The following is a 22,777-nucleotide window of genomic DNA, read 5'->3' as shown; positions in this document are numbered from 1 at the left end:
GTAGTCCGGGAAAGTGGGAGCATGTCGGGAGTGGGAATAGGCTCGAAGAGGGAAGGAGCTAGGAGAGGCAGACTGACGGAGGAAAGAGCAGCAAGGGGTAATACAATGCATAGTACAACAGAGGATGGAGACACAAAGGAAAACAGTTAAAATGATGAACACCACGACTTTCAATAACTGCCTGAGCCAACCCAGCTTGGGCAACCATCCCCATAAGTCCACGTCGGATAGTCCCTCATGCTGGATGTCGTGGAGCTTCCCTGCTAGCTCATGAATGTTATTTAAATGTCCAGTTATATTCAAAGTCTGGTCAGTCACATATGTGCAGCACTCTGTGCCTATTAATGCGCAGGTGCCTCCTTGACTGGACAAGAGGAAGTCTGTCGCGATTCTCGTCTGTAGGCTCAATTGTCTTACCTCGGATAGTTCCGACATGAGAGAGTCTGTGATCTGAGTCGCCTCCTGCATGAACTTAAGGAGGATGTCGGTGAGTCGGAGAATATCCACATGATTTGAACCGGCACCGTAGGCGGGGAAAAGCGACCGGCCTACGGTCTCTCCATTTGCAGCGACATCTGACAGATCTGACAGCTCCTTTTGCTCCCTTTTGTTTCGTTGTCTTCCAGGGGGTAGGTGTGGTACTATTCTAATTCCGGGAACGATGTAGCCAATGAAGCAGGATCCGGACATGTGTGGGCTCACCCATGTGTAAGCGCGGTGTCCACACACCCAGAATAGGCCGCTGAGGTAAGATTCCATTCGGCCTGAGGCAAAAGTTTGCAGCAGCATGGTGTCTGTGGGTTGTGGCTTCCAGTCCAAGGGGTGTCCGACCGCAGCGGCCCAGGCAACAGTAAGGTTAGGAAAAGTCCGGGAGTCCCTAGTGTTGGAGACGGTGACCAGTCCAGTTGGTAGGATTTCTAGAGTGTTGATGCATGTACTGGATCCGATGAAGGTTCCTTCCCCTGAGAAGCTGCGGCAAAGGGGTCCCTTTGTGGGGCCGGTGAGGTAGAGGTATTGATGTGTTAAGTTGAGTGCGGTCAAGTTCCAGGAGGTAACATTTCCGGAACGGAACTGTTCTAGGGTCACTGGTACAGGGACCAGTGGGAGGCTCTGTTGGAGATGGCTGGGTGCGTGAGCGCAAATCCAGCAGTCCGGGTAGGGTGACTCCTTCGCCACCTGGCTGAGAAGCTTAATGTAGGAGTTCTGCTCCCAAGATGATAGGAGATCTTCTCCCGGGAGTGCCGAGTCAGTGCCGAATTGTCGGGGTGCCGTACCAACCGGATGGAGGGGGTCGGTGGTGTTCAGTAGTCGCCTATCCCTGGCGATACCGCCGCATCGCAGGGGTCCGACGTGGTCCCAGGAGGGGGAGAGTGAGGGGTGTATAGGGTGGTGCCACCCTTCGAGATATTCAGCCCCTTTCCACTCATGAGTGACCCCTAAGTCCCATAAACAGCAGAACCGTCGCAGGCAGAGTCCTTGGAGTTGGGGCTTTCGGGTTTCTGGGGTGGAGCGGAGGCATTGGAACCCGAAAATCAAGTTTCCAGAGGGGTGGCTTGATTGCGTATAAGCGTGAGTAGCCCCTCCTGTCTCGACTTCGGTCCAATTTGGGGTTTGTGAGACCTCTCCACTCTCGTAAAGAAGATAAGTCCCATTTCTGCAGGTCAGCCGGTAAGAGGAGTGGTCAAGAGTGAGAGCCGCAGAGCCGATGCGGTGTAAATCCTTGTTCCGGATGAAAAGTTCCCAATATTCGTTTTCGGCGAGTTGGGGAACTAGGGAATGGCGCAGCAGGGTTCGGGACTCAGGAAGGCAGAAATCAAAGTCCCCCATTCGATCAGGGTTTGACCTTCCCGTCTCGACCTCATGATAGTCCAAGAAGTGGTAGTTCGTTTGCAAGCCCGTGCAGTGGTCTGATGAGATGGACGCGACCGAGGATAGGGCAGCGAGGAGAAGGGCGGTGCCAAGCAGACCCATGGTTCGGATGCGTGTAGGGAGGGCGCAGATGGTCTAACGAACAAAGGTGTTAGGTAGGGCGAGGCTGTAGAGTGAAGTTATCAAAGGAAGCTGTTGAATGGAGCTGTCAAATGGAGCTGTCAGATGAGCTGTCAAAAGGCGAAGCTATCAACGAAGCAAGCTGTCAATGGAGCTGTCAAACGGAGCTGTCAGATGAACGAAGCAAGCTGTCAATGGAGCTGTCAAACGGAGCTGTCAAACGTGGTTGTCAGCGCGTCTGAAACGTAGCTTGATGGTGTTGGTATCTGGGATGATTTCAGACGTCCAGTTGGGTGTCGCGGTGTCTGGTCCGGTCTGTTGAGCCCGACCTTGGCCCCGATCTGCTGGTCCGGTCTGTTGAGCCCGACCTTGGCCCCGATCTGCTGGTCCGGTCTGTTGGGCCCGACCTTGGCCCCGATCTGCTGGTCCGGTCTGTTGGGCCCGAACTTGGCCCCGATCTGCTGGTCCGGTCTGTTGGGCCCGAACTTGGCCCCGATCCAGTCCGGTCTGTTGGTCGTCGTTGTCAATATATGAGGCCGGTGGAGCAGGTGGAGTCGAAAAGGTGAAGTCCTCGCCGTTGCTTTCTTCAGTCTCTGGTGGAGGGGGTGAGGACTTGCACCTAGTGTGATGTAACCAAGAATTCTTCTCACCTATTTTCACGGCGGTTGGCGATGTCAAGAGTACTTGGTAGGGACCTTCCCACGCGGGTTGGAGTGGTTCCTTCTGGTAGACTTTGACGAGGATCCAGTCACCAGGGTGGAAGGAGTGAGCGTGGACGTCGATGGGCAGGTTCTGTCCCTCGATGGCCGCGTAGTGGTGGAGGCGCTGTAGTTGTGTCTGGAGCTGAATAACATAATTAGTAAGTTCTGCTTCCCCCAGCTCCAGTTCTGATAGTGGGAATAGAGTGTTGTAGACGGGAGGAGGTCTCCCGAATAAGAGTTCGAATGGAGAGAGTTTCAAACGTCCGGTTGGGGCGCTGCGGATGTTATGAAGAACCAGTGGGAGTGCATTCACCCATTTTAGGCCAGTGAGCTCGCAAAGTTTGCCCAACTGTATTTTTATCTCCTGGTTCATACGCTCCACTTGGCCAGAGGATTGTGGGTGGTATGGAGTGTGGAGGTCCCATTTAATTTGGAGTGCCTTGGCCACTAATTGCACCACTTCTGCAGTAAAGTGGGTTCCCCTATCGCTGTCTAGGCGGCGGGGTATGCCATAGCGGGGAATAATATCCTGTAGGAGGGCCCTGGCAACTACGGATGCGGTGGCTTTTCTGCAAGGGAATCCCTCCACCCACGAGGAGAATTGGTCAACTATAATCAAAGCATGTTTAAAGCCTTGGCATTGGGGCAGATCAATGAAATCAAGCTGCAAGTTCTCAAAAGGGACAAAGGCCCACGGTCTGGCTCCTGGTGGTCTCCTGGGCTCCCGCTTGGGATTGAAGCGATGGCAGGTAATGCAATTCTTTGCTGCTGCTGCTGCAGCGGCCGCTATCCCGGGTGCGTACCAAGATCTAATTACATGCTCCATTAATCTCCCTTTTCCCCAATGTGTTCGCTGATGAAGAAACCTCACTACTTTTGGAGTCCAGGCCTTTGGAAGGACAGTTCTTCCATCGGGGAGGACCCAGACACCCTGTTGTTCGGTGGCACCTAGGGATTCCCACGTAGCCTTTTCATCCCCTGGGGCAGATTTGTAAATTTCTGTGAGATCTAGGTCTGCTGGTAGTTGGAGGGCTTGAAACTCGGATTCATTGTTAGGGATACGTAAGGCAGCCATCTGTGCGGCTTTGTCGGCTCGTCTGTTTCCTTTAGAAACTGAGTCCCTGCCCTTGGTATGGGCCTTGCAGTGGACAACGGCTATAGCGGCAGGTAGGTGGATCGCTGTGAGAAGTCGCTCAACTAGGGCGGCGTGCGAGATTTGAGACCCGGCAGCGGTTAGAAAGCCTCTCTGGAGCCAAATTTGGCCAGTTGTGTGCACAAGGCCGAAACAGTATTTGCTATCTGTATAAATGGTTATTCGCTTCCCTTCACCAATCTCGCAGGCACGCAGCAGCGCAATTAACTCGGCGGCTTGGGCACTGTACTGGGAGTTGATTGGGTTTGACTCTAGTACTTCGAAGTCGGAGACTACCGCGTACCCAGTCTTTCTAACCCCGTCGATTACTTTAGAACTACCATCAGTATATAGTATTAAGTCCGGGTTCTCCAGGGGAAGATGATCTAAGTCTTCGCGGGGCTTTTCGGCTTGCCGGACTATAGTGGTGCAGTCATGATGCGGGGTGCCATCGTCGGGAAGGGGTAGTAGGGTAGCGGGGTTTAGCGAGTTAACACGTTTAATGGTGACATTGGTTGGGGTTAGTAGGAGGGCTTCATACCGGTTGAGGCGGGAGTTCGAGAAATGGTGACATCCTTTTAAGGTTAGGAGGGTTGAGACTGAGTGGGGAACGTGAAGGGTGATTTCGTGGCCCAGGACCGTCTCTTGGGCTTTCTCGAGGAGGACGGCAGCGGCTGCGATGGCTCTGAGGCAACTGACAGCCCCTTTAGCAGTGTTGTCAAGTTGTAGACTATAATATGCTACTGGCCTCTCTTGATCGCGGAAGGGTTGGGTTAGGACACCGGAGGCTACCCCCATTTGCTCGTGGATGAACAGGTTGAAAGGGATTCGGTAGTCGGGTAGCCCCAGGGCAGGAGCGGATCTGAGTTCCCGTTTTAGTCGTTCAAAAGAGCTGTAAGCTTTTTCTTCCCAGACCAATGTGTCTGGGTGGTCCTGACGCGTCATGATAGTTAAGGGCTTCGTTATTTCACTGTAACCAGCGATCCATGCCCGGCAGAAGCCGGCCATGCCAAGGAAGCCGCGCAGCTGTCGCTTTGTTTTTGGGAGAGGGATTTTAGTGACTGCCTCAATCCTGTCAGTGGCCAGACTTCTGGTCCCTACTCCCAGGATGTGTCCCAGATACTTAACTTCTTGTTTACAATACTGGAGTTTCTTTGGAGATACCTTATGTCCTTTCCTTGCTAGTTCTGATAGGAGGTGTTTGGTATCTATCTTACACGCTTCCTCGCTGGTAGAACATAATAAAATATCATCCACGTAAAGAAGTAAGGTGGAGCTAGCCGGTAGGTGGATGTCCTCTAAGTCCTGGTGTAATACGGCCGAAAAAATTGCGGGTGACTCTACGTAGCCTTGGGGCAGTCTGGTCCACGTTAGTTGGCCAGGCCCCCAGGTAAATGCAAAAAGGAACTGACTAGCCGGATCCAGGGGTATACTGAAGAAGGCAGAGCACAGATCCGCAGCGGAGTACCAGGTCGTCCCTGCTGGAATGGCGTTTAGGAGGGAGTTCGGGTTGCCAACTACCGGGTGTCGGGGTATCACGAATTGGTTCACTAATCTCAAGTCCTGCACAAAACGGTACCGTACAGGTGTCCCCTCCTTAGCGGGCTTCTTGACCGGGAGAACTGGGGTATTACAGGGTGAAGCGCATGAGACTAGGATCCCCTTTTCGAGGAAGTCCTCAATCATGGGTGTTAGACCGTCTATGGCTTCTTTGGGCAGAGGGTATTGCTTGGTGCACGGGAAGGGTAGGTCACTTCGGTAAGTGATCTTGACCGGAGTAGCGGAGAGTAAGAGCCCGACTGAGGTTGATTCAGTGCCCCATAGGGAGGGGGGCAATTCCTTTTCCAGGTCTAGAGGGAGCTCGGGAAACTGTCGATCCGCTTTAGATTCCTGAACGATACCTTGGAACATGGGGATAGAGTTCCCTGGCATATGTAGGTAAATGCCATCCGGGGAGCATTTTATAGTGGCGTTAAGTTTGCAGAGTAGGTCTCTGCCGAGGAGATTGACAGGGCTGCTTGTTAAAAGGAAAGTGTGTTCCGCTAGTAATGGTCCGAGGGTGACCTTGGCCGGTCGCGAGAGTGGGCAAGTGCGGGGTATCCCATCCAGTCCCATCACTTTCTTGGTCACTGTCCCTGGTTCCAGATGACTGTCGGTTAGGGTGGAATAGGTAGCCCCTGTGTCCAGTAGGCATTGATAGGGGTGGCCGTCTATTTCGATAGTACAGACCGGGTCCTCAGGTGACAATGTAAGGACAGGGCAGATGGTTTGGGTCTGACTGGGATCCCCTTCTAATTGTCAATAGGTGTCCTGATCATCGGGAGGTGGTTGGTTTGGAGGGTGCAAGGGGGGAGCAGTAGCATTCGCCCAAGGGTGGGCGGGCTGGTCTATGGCCGGCATTTGGGTCCGGGGTCCCGGTTGTGGTCGGGTTTGAGGTATCGGGTTTGAGGCCGTCTGCGGGGTATAAGCCGCTGGGTTGTGGTTGCTGTAGCCTGGAGTTACGTTGGCTTGCGGGGAGAAAGGGGGGTGAGGATTCCGAACAGGGAAAGACTTTGCCTCTGGTCCCCCGTAGGGTGTCGCATTTAGGTAGGGGCAGAATCTTTTTATGTGTCCCTCTTCTTGGCAGTAGTAGCATCCTCCCGTCCCCGGTCCCCATTGCCTATAGGGATTTGGGGGTCCTCCTCCACGGATCCCTTTTCCTCGGGGGAGTCCCCTGCCTCGATTAGGACCATAGGCAGTGTCCATGCTTAAGGCTAGTATTTGTTCAACTTCGGGTTTTGTTTCCTTCTTCTTTCTTTCATCCCGAGAGTTGTAGACAGATTTTGCGATGGACAAGATTTCACTTACGCTCTTTCCATCGTATCCAATTTGGAGATTCAGAGCTTTTCTGATATCTGGGCATGCCTGATCTTTGAAGAACCCTTTAACGATTACTTCATGCTGTGGGTTTTCGGGGTCTATCCCCCCCCATGTTTTAATGGCAGAGACCAATCTAGTGTAGTAATCGGACGGGTGTTCGTTTGGTCCCTGCATGACCGACTGGACTTTGGTCCAATTAACGGTGCGTCGTCCGGCGGCCTTTACACCGTCTAAAATGGCCTTTTTAAATAGGTTTAAGCACCAAATACCCTCGGTGGTGTTATAGTCCCATTCCGGTTCCACTCTAAGACATTGTGCTGTGAGCGCTTGCAATCCCTGAGGCCGTCCCCTTTGGTAGTCGGGTAGTTCTATGGCTTCCCCGGCTTTAGTTAGGATGTCCGCTTTCTCCGCCTCGTTGAAGAGGGCATTCAGAAGGACGTGGACATCTGGCCAGGTGGGATTGTGTGTGGAGAAGATAGCGCTGACCTGGCGGTGGCATTTGTCCGGGTCGTCCCTCAGTGAGGGCATCTGATTTGACCAGGTTACCAGGTCTGAGGTATAGAAGGGTTGATGCGTGTAAACCATCCGTGGGGGCCCATCAGGTTGGAGAGGAGGGATGGGCAGGGCCCTTAAGGGCATCTGGACAGCAGTAGAAGTCACGGTGGAGCTTACTTGGTCAGAAGTCCCCGGAGTCTCTTTATCACAGCCCAGGGTCCCCGTTGCAGAGCCATGAGGTTCCGTGGGAGTAGGCTTATTCACGACTTGGGTAGAGTTCTCAATGGTGTTGTGGGGAGTAGAAGAGGGGGTTTTAGTCCTAGCTTGTCCGGGGTTTTTAACTTGTTTGACGCCCCCTTTGTCCTTTCTCGCTTGTAGTCGTGTGACCCTCCTATTGTCAGTGTCTTGTGTCTCATCCTCCCCCGTTTCCTCCCCACTACTAGAGCTGCTGTCACTGGATGTTGGGGCTCGCGGTGGTGGTCCTTGATAGTAGAAGGGGACTAGGGTCTGTCGTATATCGTCATCCTCGTAAGGGGGGGGCATTGGCTGTCGCCCGGGATTTAATATAGGCAGTTGGTAGGAGGTCGTTCCCTTTGGGGCTTGGAGCATTCTCCTTACTGTCTCAAAGGTGGCCAGATATTCTAACTGGCGGGGTTTTTCTTCTAACAGGGCTTTCCTTAGGTGGTTCAAGCGTTCTTCATTAAATGAACCCCCCGGTGGCCACCGCAATTCGGGTTTGGCGGAGGCGGTACTGGCGGGCCATGTTTCGGAGCAGAGGTCTTCTAATTTTTCTTTAGATAACAATTTGTGGCCAGGAATCGACTTCCAACACGCAATGACGAATTGGAGAGGAGAGTCGGGATCTCTCTGGGAACGGGATGGCTTCCGGGAAGCCTTCCTCCCAGAGTGAGTCCGCTCATGTTTGGAAGCCTGGGTACCCATAGTATATTTCACGCGTGTCTAGATAGGAAAGAGGAGAGAGGAGAGGGCCGATAAGGATTTGTGGGTCTAGGGCTGTCCGACAAAGGACTTGAAACAAAGAAAGGGAAAGGTCTTTAGTCGCTTGGCAACTTCCTAGGGAGGTTTTAAAGAGCTCTAGCTATCCGGTATTCCTTTCTTCCCTTTTCCTTAACCATTTACCTGGGGTCCCTTTTCCACTCTGCCGATCCCGCCCAATTCCTCATGGGCTATTCCCTCCTGGCAACCTCCTACCTATCGTCAAACTTCTCAGGAAAAGGGGCCCTACTGAACGCCCGCGCCGTGCGGTGCCAGATCGGGTGATCCCTGGACAGAATTTCGGGTCGAAAATCCCCCTTGCTTTCGGAAGCGGGCTTACGATACACGTGGCACGTAGCCCGACCGGTGCGGCTGGGATTGGGATAGAAAGCAAGACCACTTCCTGCCCCCTAGAAAGGACGCTCGGGAAGATCGGAAAGAGAGCTCCAACCCCTTGCTTTCAACTGGGATACCCGTTTGCGGAGAGTCGGCTATCTTTCAAGTCGGATCTCTCCGTCTTACCCTTCGGGCTCCCAATTGGTGCGGCTGGCTAGAGAGTTTAGATAAAGAGATAGAGCTCAGAACCCCCCTTTCGGGTCGAGCAGCGGTCCACGATCTCTCTCACCGACTGGACCAAGAGAAAGACAAGAAGGCACGATAGAGAGGAGGGCAGAGAATTCGGTTGCCAGGAGACTTCCACCCCTTCCCACCAGTGCACTGGATTTTCCTATACTCACGCGTCTTCTACGTCGATCCGATCCCGGGATCGATGAATAAGCCGGCTGGATCCCTTTTGCTCCCCGGCTGAACTCCTGGGGCTGTTGATTACCGCCCGGGAGATGGTCGGAGGTCCAAAAGGGTCTTCTCGGGCAAATTGGCCCGCAGCCGGCTGAAGAATTCGGGGCCCCCGGTCAGCAACCCGGGAGAACCGCTCAGCCCCACGTTGGGCGCCAAGCTGTTACGGAAAATCTGGGTGCGTATTTACCCTGCCACCCAGCCAATCGGACCAAGTCCGTGGATTCTAGCGGAAGAAAGGAAGCTCAGCCGGACGCAGGAGCAAAATGCGAAGATCCGAGTTTATTGCGCAACAGGTTCAAAGTGGAATTGAACCCCGAGCATGGGGCGACATAAACTTTTAAAAGTTCCCTCCAAGTCCCAGAATACAGTGCGACAAAACGTCATGAATACATTAAAAGAAGGCTGGGTTTTCCAGGTTACATCATGAATACATTACAGGAAGGTGGGATTACATGGATTAACATTTCAGGAAGGGAGGGGGAAATATGCAGAGTAAGAGATATGCACAGATAAACACAGATAAGCGTTTCCTGAGTACAGGTGATGGGAAGACAATGGCGGAGATATGCATCGTCTGCCACCTGGCATCGCCCGGAGGAAGGGTATGGCAGAACGATCTGACAGGATTAAGGTCTTCCTGAGTACGTGACCTGTCGCTCAGGGGATCATGGAGGTAGGGGCAGCATCATGGAGTCCATAGGGAGCCGAGTTGAATGACACCAAAAGGAAAGAAATCGGAGTTACGGTTGATTTTATATCAATTTCTAAAGGTTTCCTAAGGTTTCCTATGCTGTCTGACCTATTCCGTATCGGTGATTGAAAGTGGAAACAAAATGGATACATTGTAGCAAGAATGGATACATTTTGACAGCTTTATGAGGCCCTTGGTTTCGGATCCATTGTTCTCGCCGTGGGGGGCCGTCAGCAGCTTGTCAGTAGGCTCAACGAGGCGTGCAAGGGCTCCGTGAGCTAGCTCGTGCAGGATAAATGCATGGCTGTGATTGGCTAAGGCGCAGCCATAGGAATTAGCGGAGAAGCTGGAACGCCAGGTCTACCCGTTCTAAGAATGGAGCGCGAATAGCCATAGGAAGAAATAGGAGGACATGTTCATATATTTGAGCTTATTTCGCTCAAGAAAGAAAGAAGGAAAAGGGGGGTGACGGGAGACGTGTGGTGCTTGTGTAACGGTGAGGGGGCTGAGGGTGGGTGTATTGTGGGCACCCTCGAGGTCATCGCCTCGGTTGTTCAAAGGAGAAGGGGGAAGGAGGTACCCCCCCCCCCTTTCCCGGTCCGTATCACCAAGCCTAATTCTGTTGTTTTAAGATTATTGTCTTGTTATTATTTCTTTGGTTTTTAAATTTTTTTGTAGGTAGATTCTTCTAAAACGTTTTCTGAGCCATATTGGATTCCAAGTCAAAATACGAGCTCGTCAAGGAATTCCCACAAACTTCAGTTGAAACGAGGTACTTAACAATTCCTTAATCTTAATTAAAAATGTGAACTGTGCTGATAACAAGACCACCATGCATGTCATAGGGTTCTAATACGCTGTGGGTTGTATTCTGTCACCATTACTCCGCTGAATTGATGTTTTATTCACATTGCTCCATTGATTTCTCAGGAAAGTGGGCTACTCTTTGGGATAGCATCCCAATATGTTTTGCATTCAAATCCTAAATCATTATTTCAGTTCCATGGGAATTCATGAGATTTCTCTCTCAAGTAATGGATTTCAGATCATGTTATAAGTTGCAGTTTTCACCCTTTCATTTGCCGCTGGGGTAAAGGAATTCTCCAGCACAACACTGCTGAGTAGTTTAGTACATAAGATACTAATACATTTTGTATTATTATTATTATTATCATTATTATTATTATTATTACAGTCATACCTTGGAAGTCGAATGGAATCCGTTCTGGAAGTCCGTTTGACTTCCAAAACGTTCGGAAACCAAGGTGCGGCTTCTGATTGGCTTCAGGAAGTTCCTGCAGCCAATCGGAAGCCCTGTCGGACGTTTGGCTTCCAAAAATAGTTCGCAAACTGGAACAGTCACTTCCGGGTTTGCAGCGTTTGAGAGCCAAAACGTTCGAGAACTAAGCTGTTCGAAAACCAAGGTACGACTGTATTAAATTTTTTATACCGCCCTATACCCGCAGGTCTCAGGGTGGTTCACAGGATAAAATCACGATACAAAACACACAGAAGACATAATCAAAATAAAAACAAGAACAACCCAATGTATTCAGCTGTATTCAGAGGCAGTTCCAGATTTAGTGGGCCCGGTTAGTTCTTTGTGCTTTTATATGTTTGTGAGGTTGGGGGATGAAGGCAGTACCTTTGAGAATGTGCAGAGTGTTTTCCCTTTCTCCAGCATAACCACAGCTCGTTTCAAACATCCTGTGATTAGAAGAAGGAACTTTTAGGGCAAAGGCTGCTCCTTACAGATATCACCACCCGTTTCTTACATTTGTGTAATCTGCACCTGTTAAACACACCTACAAAGATTACTGTTGTTGATGTGCTTGGGAATTGACAGTTCCTGTGAGCGGACTAGCTGGGCAAGCTACATATATGGATGGATGGCAGGGCCCGTGAAACAGTTGGAGGCAAAGCAGCGAATCTATTTTGCTTGCTTGTTTATGTTCTATATTAGAAATTGTGTTGACAAACCAACCAGTCAACCAACCAACCAACAAACCATATGAAACCATCATTGCATCTTTCCTCAGCCCTCTTTCCATATGTGATACATGCAACTATAGGCATTGTTTTAATTCTTCAGAATTGATTCTTTTATTTTTTATTTCTTGCAGCGTTATCGTACGATAGCTGGAAGTCTGCTTGCCCGGCAGCAAAGGTAATTTAAGAAGTGGAGTCTGTAGCATCATTTGCTGGTTAGGTTATTGGGTGTATGACTTTAATAAGACTAGATGCTTGCCATGGTAGTGCTTGAGGTTAGGGAATGAGAAATACTTGAGGGGAAAAGGCTATTTATCGGTGTCTGGCAAGGGCACACAGTTCATGTAACTTTCCACAAGGCACGCTTTACTCTGCACTAAAAGGTGTGTAAAGCTGGTTCGGATATAAGCCAGCAATCATACTTCTGAAGTGTCATTCCCTGTGAAGAATTGTCAGGTCTGTAGGTGGTTGCTCGCGAGTAAACAGCCAGAACTCCGACCTGTCTTTTACAGGTTTTATTTAGTGCAAACTATGTACAGTTCAAGGGACGCGGGTGGCGCTGTGGGTTAAACCACAGAGCCTAGGGCCTGCCGATCAGAAGGTTGGCGGTTCGAATCCCCGTGACAGGGTGAGCTCCCGTTGCTCGGTCCCTGCTCCTGCCAACCTAGCAGTTCGAAAGCACGTCAAAGTGCAAGTAGATAAATAGGTACCGCTCCGGCAGGAAGGTAAACAGCGTTTCTGTGCGCTTCTCTGGTTTGCCAGAAGCGGGTTAGTAATGCTGGCCACATGACCCGGAAGCTGTATGCTGGCTCCCTCGGCCAATAAAGCAAGATGAGTGACGCAACCTGAGTCGGCCATGACTGGACCTAATGGTCAGGGGTCCCTTTACCTTATGTACAGTTCAGAGATCTGGCGGGAAGGTAAATGGCGTTTCCGTGCGCTGCTCTTGTTCGCCAGAAGCGGCTTAGTCGTGCTGGCCACATGATCCGGAAGCTGTACGCCAGCTCCCTCAACCAGTAATGTGAGATGAGCACCGCAACCTGAGAGTCGTCTGCGACTGGACCTAACGGTCATGGGTCCCTTTACCTTTACCTTTACACTCAGAGCATTCTGACTTAGCTCCTGCCTCTTTCTCATTAGACAGCAAAGAGAAAGAAACAAAGGACAATAGTCCTACATTCCAGAACACAGTAGTACAAAACATCTTTCTTCATCACTTCCCACTCTGTGGAATGAAAACATACACCGTCATGTGATAGACAACAATCTCATGACTGCAAACACGGAGCAAGAATCCTAACAGGGAGATCCGATTGAGCTAAAATAGGACTGCACCCTCCCTGAATGATCCAACCTCATGGTTTGGTGCTGTTTCTAGACCCAGTATCAGTCCTGGCATCTTAAGTTGGCAGCCATGGCCCAAGAGTGCATTTTACCACTGTCGCTTGATCAGCAAGTTTGAAAACCTGGCTATTTGGACACACGCCTTGGCAACCTCTGGTCTGAACTATGGACACATTCCATGGGCCTCCCTTTGGAAGACAGTTTGGAAGTTTTCACATTGTTCAAAACGTGGCAGCCTGCTGACTAGCATGAGCACACCAAGAGAAGCACTAAATGTGTGCTTGGGGGGTCTGCAGTAGCTCCCAGTTTCTCTTCAGAGCACAATTCAGAGTGCCAGGTTTACTCTTCAAGCCTTAAACAGCCTTGGCCTGGTTTGTTACAGAGGTCATCTTTCATGTGTGCCTCCCCTTCCTCATATGCAAAGACCGGTTGCTGCTGGTGGGGGGTTGGGGGTTGGACACAGAGCATTGGTGTGGTAGACTTGGACTTTGTGATGTTAACCCAAAGTACCTCCTTCTATGTTTTGTTACCTGTGTTGCGTTCTGATCCATGTGTACGACACACTCTTTTCTATGCCGAGAAAGGAGATTGAATTGACTTTGTGAAACAAGCGCTTGTTCTGGAAGTGGTAGAAACATATATCTGAAGTACAGGAAATGATATTTACCCTTATCTTGTTGACGGGAAATGCGTCCTCTAGGGGGTCCTTGGAGTTCTCTCCCTTTATAGACATCCCAACTCCTGGAAACTGCTTTATTACAATCAAGTGGTAATTTTATTACAGTCAAGTGGGAGTGATGTAGGTGGCGCTATGGTCTAAACCACTGAGCCTCTTGGGCTTGCTGATCGGAAGGTTGGCAGTTCGAATCCCTGCGACAGGGTGAGCTGCCATTGCTCTTTACCAGCTCCTGCCAACCTAGCAGTTCAAAAGCATACCAGCATGAGTAGATACATAGGTACCTCTGCAGCAGAAAGGTAAATGGCATTTCCATGCACTCTGGCATTTCTCACGGTCCTCCGTGTGGCAATAGCAATTTAGTCATGCTGGCCACATGACCTGGAAAGGCTGTCTGTGGACAAACGCCGGCTCCCTTGACCTGAAAGCGAGATGAGCGCCTCACCCCATAGTCGCCTTTGACTGGATTTAACTGTCCACGGGTCCTTTACCTTTTACCTATTGTTACACACCACTCCTGTCTCCAGGCAGTGCAAGATTCCAGGGGTACCAAGCGTGCATCCCAGGGTCTGTGTTTCCTTTTAGACAGTGGAGACTATGACACCTTTATGATATATGGTTTATTTACACATATATACAACCTGCGTCTAGATGGAAAAAGTTCAGAGCATTCATGTCCCAAGAGGGTCTCTTGCTTCTCCAATAAGCAGAAGAGGCTTGAGTCTCAGAACAGAGAAATCAGCCAAGCTCTCTGCCTGTCCCAGCCAGCCCACATGGTTCTCCAAACGATTTTCCTTGCTTACATCATCCAAACTGAAACCCTACATCCCTTAAACCCTTTTTGCCTCTGCCCACTAACACACAGCTGGAGGAGGGGTCCCACCCCTCTTCCTCCGGCATATTCCTCTGAATTATTACTTTGTCATTTGGCTGTTTGTCTTTATCTTTACAATCAACTGGTATATGAATGTTGTGAAATAATAATAAATAAAACTCTTCCTTTCTCCACAGGTAACCAGAGAGCTGGATATGCAATACAGCTTGGATCCTGGTTCATCATCACTTGAAACAAGGGAGCCTATTGATTTTGATTACTCTCTTTCTCTTTGCCACAAACCTTCATCTGACTCCTCAAAGCGCTACCGATCACCAAGCCCATGTGCGCGGTGGGCGTCTCCTCAACACAGGTGACCATTCCTAGATACTTAAGTGACAGGCGGCCAGCATGTCTAGGCACGCCTGCCTCGGAAATTCCTGGAAGTCAGTCGCGGTGGCCGATGTTGCTGTTCTTATTTGCCATCCTATTTCCCAGGATCAGCTGCCAACCCTACGGGGCTGTCAAATTTCTAATGCCACTATACAAATCTAGAGAGATAAGTGTATGGTACCAATGGCCATCAGGGACAGGCTTGAGTTAAAAACAGCCACAGCTTTGATTACAAGTTATTGGGGTTTGGTGCAGCATAGGTCAACGTTCTGACCTTTGGGCTACCCGATCATTGGCCAGTATCTCCACCCCAGCCTGTCTGCTGGGTGACATGGAGGAGTTGGCAACAGAAAATTTCAACCACAGCATGGGCTGCTTGGATGGGGCCCATGGAAACCTGGGGGTGTGGTTTCCAGGCCCCTAAGTGAGGCCAAGGCCTTAGTTCATGGAGGATATGGTCATCAATGGCTGCTAGCCACAGAGACTGGTATCTGAAGTGGTAGGTCTCTGAATACCAAATTTTTGGTGATGCCACCTGGATTGCAGAGCATCCACCTCACTTTAATTTGGCAGGCATCCACCTTGCTGACGTTGTGTTGCTAAAAAGACAATTTTTGCATTTCCTAAGGCCTTTGGCAGTATTTGTTTTTTAAATTTAATTTGTTGGCTTTGCAAATTTGTATAGTGACTTGTTTGCTTTTTGGTGGTTGTGGAGGACTGTTCTTTTCACTGCGAATTTTAAAAAATTGCGAGCCATCCTAGAGTCTTTTGTTAGGCAGGAGGTAGAATAATTTCTTTGAATAATAGTAAATAGGAGTGGTGGCGATTGAATGCAGAAGGTGCTAAAGTGCCTTTCACACAACACTTTATTCGAGGCTTGATGGGGGATCTCTGGAGAATTATTAACATCCAGAATTTCTTCCTCGTGACAGGTTTAAGTGACAGTTCTCTGCTTCTTTTTCATGCTGACTGGAGAACGCAATGCAATGATGCTGATCAGGAGAGATTAAGAAGAATAGGAGCTATGTTCCAGGCAGGCCCCATAAACAATCCTGACCTTGTGGTATAAAAATAGCCAAGAAGATCTGAGAGAATTCCATATATTTGGATTCCTTTGCCATTGCTTTGTCAAAGAGATACTTTGGGTTCATAGTCAGCACTTTGGCAAAAGTTGGCCTCCTCTGCGGAACCGTTCCATTTGTTGTTCGTAGTAGCAAGGAGAGTCATTCTACTGGTGTCTCTTGGTCCTAACTTGCAGAACATAGAGGTCAGAGGTTGAAACCATTCTCTGGCTGCCTAATTTCACAGCCGTAAAAGAGGCTCAGAGGGCTTCTGTGATGGTGGGGAGTGGAACTAGGAACTGGTCGCTACTTGACATTACTTGCGTTACGTGATGGGACTATATGGAGAGAAATCACAAATGCTTAGTATCAAGTGACTTGAGTCCCCTGACATTTTTTTCAGGATATATTCCAGCCCGAATTCAAGCTGGGAAGAGATTAACGAGAGAGTGAAAAACCTTCTAACTTCAGACGAGGCCATACAAAGACTATCCTTTGTAAGTATGATGTGCTTTAAGCAGAACTGTTATTGATTCCTCTCACTCCAGTTGCAAGGGTAAAGTCCTATAAAGCCTTATATGGCTTTACATATAAAACAGGAGTAGATATACTGTGGTCTTCCATATGGATTGGTCTCCAGCTTCCAGCAGGCAGGGCCAAAGGTCAGGGATGATGGGACTTGTCATTCGTGTAACAATTCTGTCGACTTATTTATCTCTATTAAATCAAAACATTTCAGTCAACACTGGGGCTGCCATACGTCTGGGAATCGGACTGTCAAAATGGCGTCGGGGCGGATTTTTTGGGGAGATGTCAACAAAGGTCAACGACTTTGTCTGGATTTTCGCTTTTGGGAATATGGCAACCCTAGTCAACACTCATTAACTGAGCGGAGTTGTGGTTTAAAGTTTTAGCCAAAGTTGCTCGGGGCCAATCTAGATGTTTCTCTGATCAATGGGTGCCATCAAAAATGGCAGCAACACGCCTAGTTCTGTCTCTCTATGTACTGCAACTTAGCTCTGCGACATGACATCCCACCCCTCCCCACCCCCTCAATTTCATTGGCTGCTGATAATGGGAGACAAAGACTCATCGCTTTGCCTAGATCCTGTGTCCTTTTAGATGTTCCCATAGTTACGTGGCAGCCGTTTTTCTATGAATGGCTTCTATGTGGGTTTTGTGGCGTTTAAATGACCCAACCAGATGGATGAGGATTGTTCATGTGGATTATGAGCGTGGGACCATCTTAAGAGTGTGCGGTGGCAACAGTTCCATGTGGGAAATGACAAGGCCGGTTCTTGCCCACATTTGAATGTTGAAGGGACATTAGGTGAATGACAACAGATGTTGTGTGGGCAGGTGGGGAAGTTGATATGTGCATGCTGTTTTCAGCAGCTGCCCATCTAGAGTAACATCTGCTTTGGGCTTTAAACTTCTGTGTTCCTTTCCCAAGCTGCCCAATGCAAGACCCAAAGCCTGGCTCAAGATACACCAGTCCTTTGTGACCTCAGCAGCTAAAGCCTACAGCAGCTAAAGAGGTTGTGACACTTTTGCCTATTCAGGAAGCCTTGGATATTGCCAAGATCAGTCAGTTGGGTAATTCACATAGCTTGTGGGTTATCAATAATTATTAAAACAAACAAGCTCAGTTGGTAAAGCATGAGACACTTAATCTCAGGGTTGCGGGCCCTACATTGGGCAAAGGTGTCCTGCGTTGCCAGGGGTTGGGCTACATGACCCTTGTGGTCTCTTCCAGCTCTACAATTCTATGGTTTTAAACAAGCAGAAAGCTCCTCAAACAGCCTTCATTTCCCCCAACTATGCAAAATAATCACAGCAGAAGAATGCAAATAAGTTCAGTGCATATTTGAATTGCAATTTTTTTCTTTGCAGATATGCAATGCCTCAAACTTCAAAATGCAAGTGTATCCTGAAAATTGCATGCACACAGTTGCAGAACCCATAGGCACTTTTTGCACCTTGCAAGGAACATAAATGTGCCTCTACTGAGCCTTTCCCCCCCTGCTTTGGTTGTCTTGCAGAGGAAGGAGCTGCAGGTGTGCACTCTGTGGGACATCAGAGCCCTATATCTTCTCTGCCAAACATCTGATGGCTGGAAGGGGACCGCAAGGGCCTGATGAAATCAAGTTGTGGTCCACATCCATCTTGTGGACGGGGAATTCCCCACCCCTGATTTAACTCTACCGAAAAGCCTTTTTTTCTGCTCATAATTTTTTGTGGCCATTCATCTCCCCCTCCAGGATCTCAATGTTATGCCTTGTTTAAATCAGAAACTGCTTTCACTCACGAATTTCAAAGCTCCCATGATGGAGACACAGATCCATGTGAGTTAACCCAAAGTGACATCACTTGCTGTTGTCTCTCCAAGATGATACATTCTTCTAATGAACCTTAATAGAAAGGTACTTTGACCGACAGAGCTAGAGGACAGCGTCATACGTCAGTGGTTCGCAAACGTGCAGCGACAAGCTTCTTTTAATTCTCCTAGAACAGCTGATATATTTGTTTTCAGCCAGGCACATTTAGCAGCGCTGATGACGATGAACAACCCAGGTTTAACGGGGCAACTATTTTGCAGGGAGCCACTGATTCCGAAATTGATGATGTCCTTGAAAGAAGGTCCATCTCTTTGAGGAGTTCCCCACTGTGTGACTCAACGGAACAAAGATACTGCTTGTAACTGCTGTCATTGGCAAGGTATGCTGCATAAAGCCACCTCCTTCTCTCTCGATTTATTGGACTGGTCTATTTCAGAAGGTTAAAAAAAAGCACTGGGAAGGTTATATAAAGCCTGCTACAAATTGGTAGGATAAACTATTACAACAGCATTCCAGGCCCCGTAAGGTGCAATTCTCACACCGACGTGGGTCAGGCAGGATGAGAGTGATTGCAATGGTATCTGGCTTATTGCTAGGACCTGTCTGGTGCTCTGCTATGAAGATGCTGTTGTCCCTCGTGTTCTGCCATTCATTTAAAGAGCGTGCAAGAAACCCAGACTGGCAATGGGGAAGCCCTGCAGCTTCCACCACCTTCCGCACTGTCTCACTGTCTGAATGTTCTTCCTGGTGTTTAGTTGAGCTCTCCTTTCTTGTAACTTGAATCTGTTAAGTCAGAGGTTTTCAGCCTTTTTGAGTCCATGGCTCCTTTAACCAACTACATTCTTTCTGCGGCACCCCTGTGGGGCTCAGGAGCCCAGTTATGTCACCCCTTGCCTGCAGAGCTGGCAGCCTCTTACCCTTTTTCAAACACCCTCCCTTGTGCAGTGTCCCCTCAGCCTCCTCTCCCCTCTCCTTTTTTTAAATATATATATTTTTTATTAGTTTTTAACATATCATTTTCAACAGTAATTAAACATACTTTTACATCTTATTCAATTTTTTTGACTTCCATCAGCCCTGACTGAAAATTTTCCAGTCTAATCTCTTAGTATGCATTTCTTAATTTTTCCTGTTACATTTCAATCTCATAACAATATCTCTTATCTTTTTCTATTTTGTAACACAACTACTAGCGTAATTTGTTGATTACAGTTGCTCTTCAAGTAATTCATATACTTCTTCCTATCTTCTGTAAATCTCCGGTCTCGCAGGTTTCGAATCCTTCTTTTCATTTTGTCCAATTCTGCATAGTCCATTAATTTCGTCTGCCATTCTTCTTTCGTCGGAATTTCTTCTTGCTGCCTTTCCCCTCTCCTTCTGTGTGTCCAGAAAAGCAGCATATAAAATTTATTATAAATGAATGAATGACTGAAATAAACAGGACTGGCTAGCACCTTTCACAAACTATAAATGGATGCACGCCCCAGAATCCATGGTAAAAGGTGAAAATTCTTAAGTACCGGTAGATGTACAGAAGGTTTTCTACAATACAGTGGTACCTCGGGTTAAGTACTTAATTCGTTCTGGAGGTCTGTACTTAACCTGAAACTGTTCTTAACCTGAAGCACCACTTTAGCTAATGGGGCCTCCTGCTGCTGCCGCACCGCCAGAGCACAATTTCTCTTCTCATCCTGAAGCAAAGTTCTTAACCTGAAGCACTATTTCTGAGTTAACGGAGTCTGTAACCTGAAGCGTATGTAACCTGAAGCGTATGTAACCTGAAGCGTACCACTGTAGATTGTTAATAAGGGTCCCTGAAACTGGACAGTTGAAAACTACTTATCTAGAATATGGATTTTTAAAAATAAAATAGTGTTTACACCACCTTGAGGGCCTTGGCTGTGAGTCCTGAAAGACTGGCTCCCTGAGCAGATTCATTGCCTGGGGTGTTATTTAGGCGGAAGGGAGGTGCCGGGTTGTTGCTGTTGCTAATTTTTGTATTTTTGTTTTGGATCTTACAATTTTTTGTGGAAATAGTTTAATTTGGTTGTGTGCTTTTTGATGTTGTATTTATTGCTTATGGCTTGTAACTCTCTCTTTTTACATCACAAAAAGATCCCTTGCAGCATTAAGAGAGTGAGAGATTCTTGTGATATAAAAAGAGACTCTCCCCTCCCGCAGAATCTCTCCCCTCCCGCAGTCTCTACTTAACTGTAGATCCCAACCATTAACCCAGTGATTCAGTTGTCATTGTTACCTCTGCTAGCTGGCAGATAATTCTCACTGCCCCAGAGTCTAACCCTAGCACAACTGGAAATAAGTGAAGCAGTCTCCTCTTTTAAGTAACTTCTATGGTAAGTAACCGAGCTGAGAAATCACTGTGTTTGTGCAAAACTCATCAGACAATCCCATAATAACTATTATGTTTGTACTTACGTAATTTCTTATATATTGTAAGCCGTCTTGAGTATGGTTTTAACAGCGTACAAATAAAACGATTAACTGATGCTTAGCTTGCAGTCTTCATTGAAGAACTGCATTCAGAGCACTGATGTTACAGTTCCCTTGCAAAACAAAAACAAAAATAGAAGAGGATATACGGGTTTGTCCAAGCATGACGTTTCTCTGTAATATTTTATCAGTTTCCCCCATCCTGTAGTAACAGACAATTTAACGCCTTTTTTCCAGAAAGAATACAGCAGCCTTGGGATATCGACCTGAAGACCCATTGCTGGCAAGATTTTTATTCTAGAGCTAACTGATGAATGGTTTATTTTCTGTGTGATGTTATGTCTAAATTGGTTTGAAAACAACACTCTGTATTGTAGTGCTGATTAAAGGTTTGATTTATACATTTTCAAACAAGTGCAAGCCTATCAGCTTATTGTGGGTGGATGTCATGGTCCTATTGATGGTGCTATATACTTCTTTAAGATTTTGGCTGCTGAAAGTATTTTCCATGAAAAACCTACTTGGAATTATGTTACCACTCAGGACTGTGTCCTCAGTGTAAAGCTTAGTTTTAGAAATTTGGAAGCGAATACCATTTTGAATTGAATAAAGGAGTGGGGAAAGAGTTTGGTTTCGTGCTGGTAAGATGCACAGCAAACTTTGAAGAACCACTCTAGGATAAATTCAAGGTCCACTGAGCAGCCCTCTCCTGGCTCCGCCCAGTTCTGCAGACTCCACCCACCCCAATTACAGGTAAGAGGATGCTACTGCCAGAGGTATTTCTGCTGGTAGGCAGCATAAATCCCTCGCCATTTATATTCGTGCAGCTGGTTCTTCCCGCCTAAGTGTAGGATGTTACATTTGCCCCTACTGAAATTCAGGGCCTCAAGAAGGTTAGACTGGCCTTGACCAGCCTGGTGGAACACCCTGCCACAAGAGACTAGGGCCCTGCGGGACTTGACATCTTTCCGCAGGGCCTGCAAGACAGAGCTGTTCCGCCAGGCCTTTGGTCAGGGCCCAGTCTGACCCCTCTTTTCCTACGAGACCCTATATATAAGAGGCCTCTCTAACTCATCTCACCAGCTCATATAAATAGCTGAGCCTGCTGAATACCTAAGGTTCCCAACCCCTATAGTCATAATTTGTGGGTTGCCTTCTGATCTTATTTGATTTTAATCTGATTTTAAGCTGTATTTCAGTCGATTGCTGAATTTTATGTTTTAATGTATTTATATTTTGATGTTAGCCACCCTGAGCCCGGTTATGGCTGGGAAGAGTGGGATATAAATAAATTTATTATTATTATTATTATTATTATTATTATTATTATTATTATTAATTATTATTCTGTTATTTTGGACCCAGGTCTCCAATCTGTTAAGGTCATTTTGAATCTTGATTCTGTCTTCAGCGGCATTAGCTGCCCCTCCTAGTTTGGTGTCATCTGCAAAACCTTCCTCAAGTCCTGCTGTGATCCTGATGATTCAGGCTGCTATTTACATTTTTCTTTTAAAAAATGTTTACATTAAATACAAAGGATGCAGCTCTTGTTTGTCCCATTGCGGAAAGGAACAGAACTGCCTCTTTTTCCCGTACAGAGGCTCAGTGCCTTTCACTGTTATATAAAATGTAGAAATTTATGACACCATCTCCATGCTGTTGAAGATGCACCTGTTTAATTTATGACTGATGCTCAGCTGGAAAATGTAGTACCTTTCAGTAGAAATGGAGTGAATCCTAACTCCAGCTTGTTAGCTCTGTCGTCGTCGGATTTTAAATCTGCATTTTTCATCTGATCTGTTATTCCTGATCCTCTAAAGCAGACATTTCTGATTTGACTTTGTTTTAGCAGACTACCATGAGATATTTCCCAGGATTTGCAAACTTAAATGCATGAATTAATCAGGAGCTAGCCAGAAGTTCAACTAATCTCTTTTCTATAGCAATGATGAACTCATTACTATTTCACAGCCACCGACTGTGTGGCGAACATCCTTCTCTCCCCTCAGAAGCACTGAGCAATTTGAAATATTAATGTTTTATCTTTTA

At 47.8% G+C, this 22,777-nt stretch overlaps 1 protein-coding gene across 6 annotated transcripts in view; it reads left to right on the top strand.

Moving 5' to 3' along the window:
• SPATA6L (spermatogenesis associated 6 like) overlaps positions 1-21,143 on the top strand; it is a 37,169-nt gene extending 16,026 nt beyond the window's left edge. For 5 of the 6 annotated variants that reach the window (XM_083482303.1, XM_083482302.1, XM_083482298.1 and 2 more), the window contains 6 exons: positions 10,340-10,433; positions 11,785-11,828; positions 14,682-14,857; positions 16,342-16,435; positions 18,538-18,656; positions 20,966-21,143. In XM_083482303.1, coding sequence (XP_083338429.1) covers positions 10,340-10,433; positions 11,785-11,828; positions 14,682-14,857; positions 16,342-16,435; positions 18,538-18,639 — 510 coding nt within the window. In that variant the 3' untranslated portion in view covers positions 18,640-18,656; positions 20,966-21,143. The remainder of the gene's footprint in view (positions 1-10,339; positions 10,434-11,784; positions 11,829-14,681; positions 14,858-16,341; positions 16,436-18,537; positions 18,657-20,965) is intronic. The other variant, XM_083482299.1, reaches the window with a different exon arrangement.
• Positions 21,144-22,777: the final 1,634 nt, after the last annotated feature.

This window comes from Podarcis liolepis (genome assembly GCF_965112155.1).
Source record: "Podarcis liolepis genome assembly, chromosome: 17".
NCBI classification, from domain to species: Eukaryota; Metazoa; Chordata; class Lepidosauria; order Squamata; family Lacertidae; genus Podarcis; species Podarcis liolepis.
The sequence above is the reverse complement of the archived record's forward strand: the minus strand, read 5'-3'. Positions and strand labels throughout refer to the sequence as shown.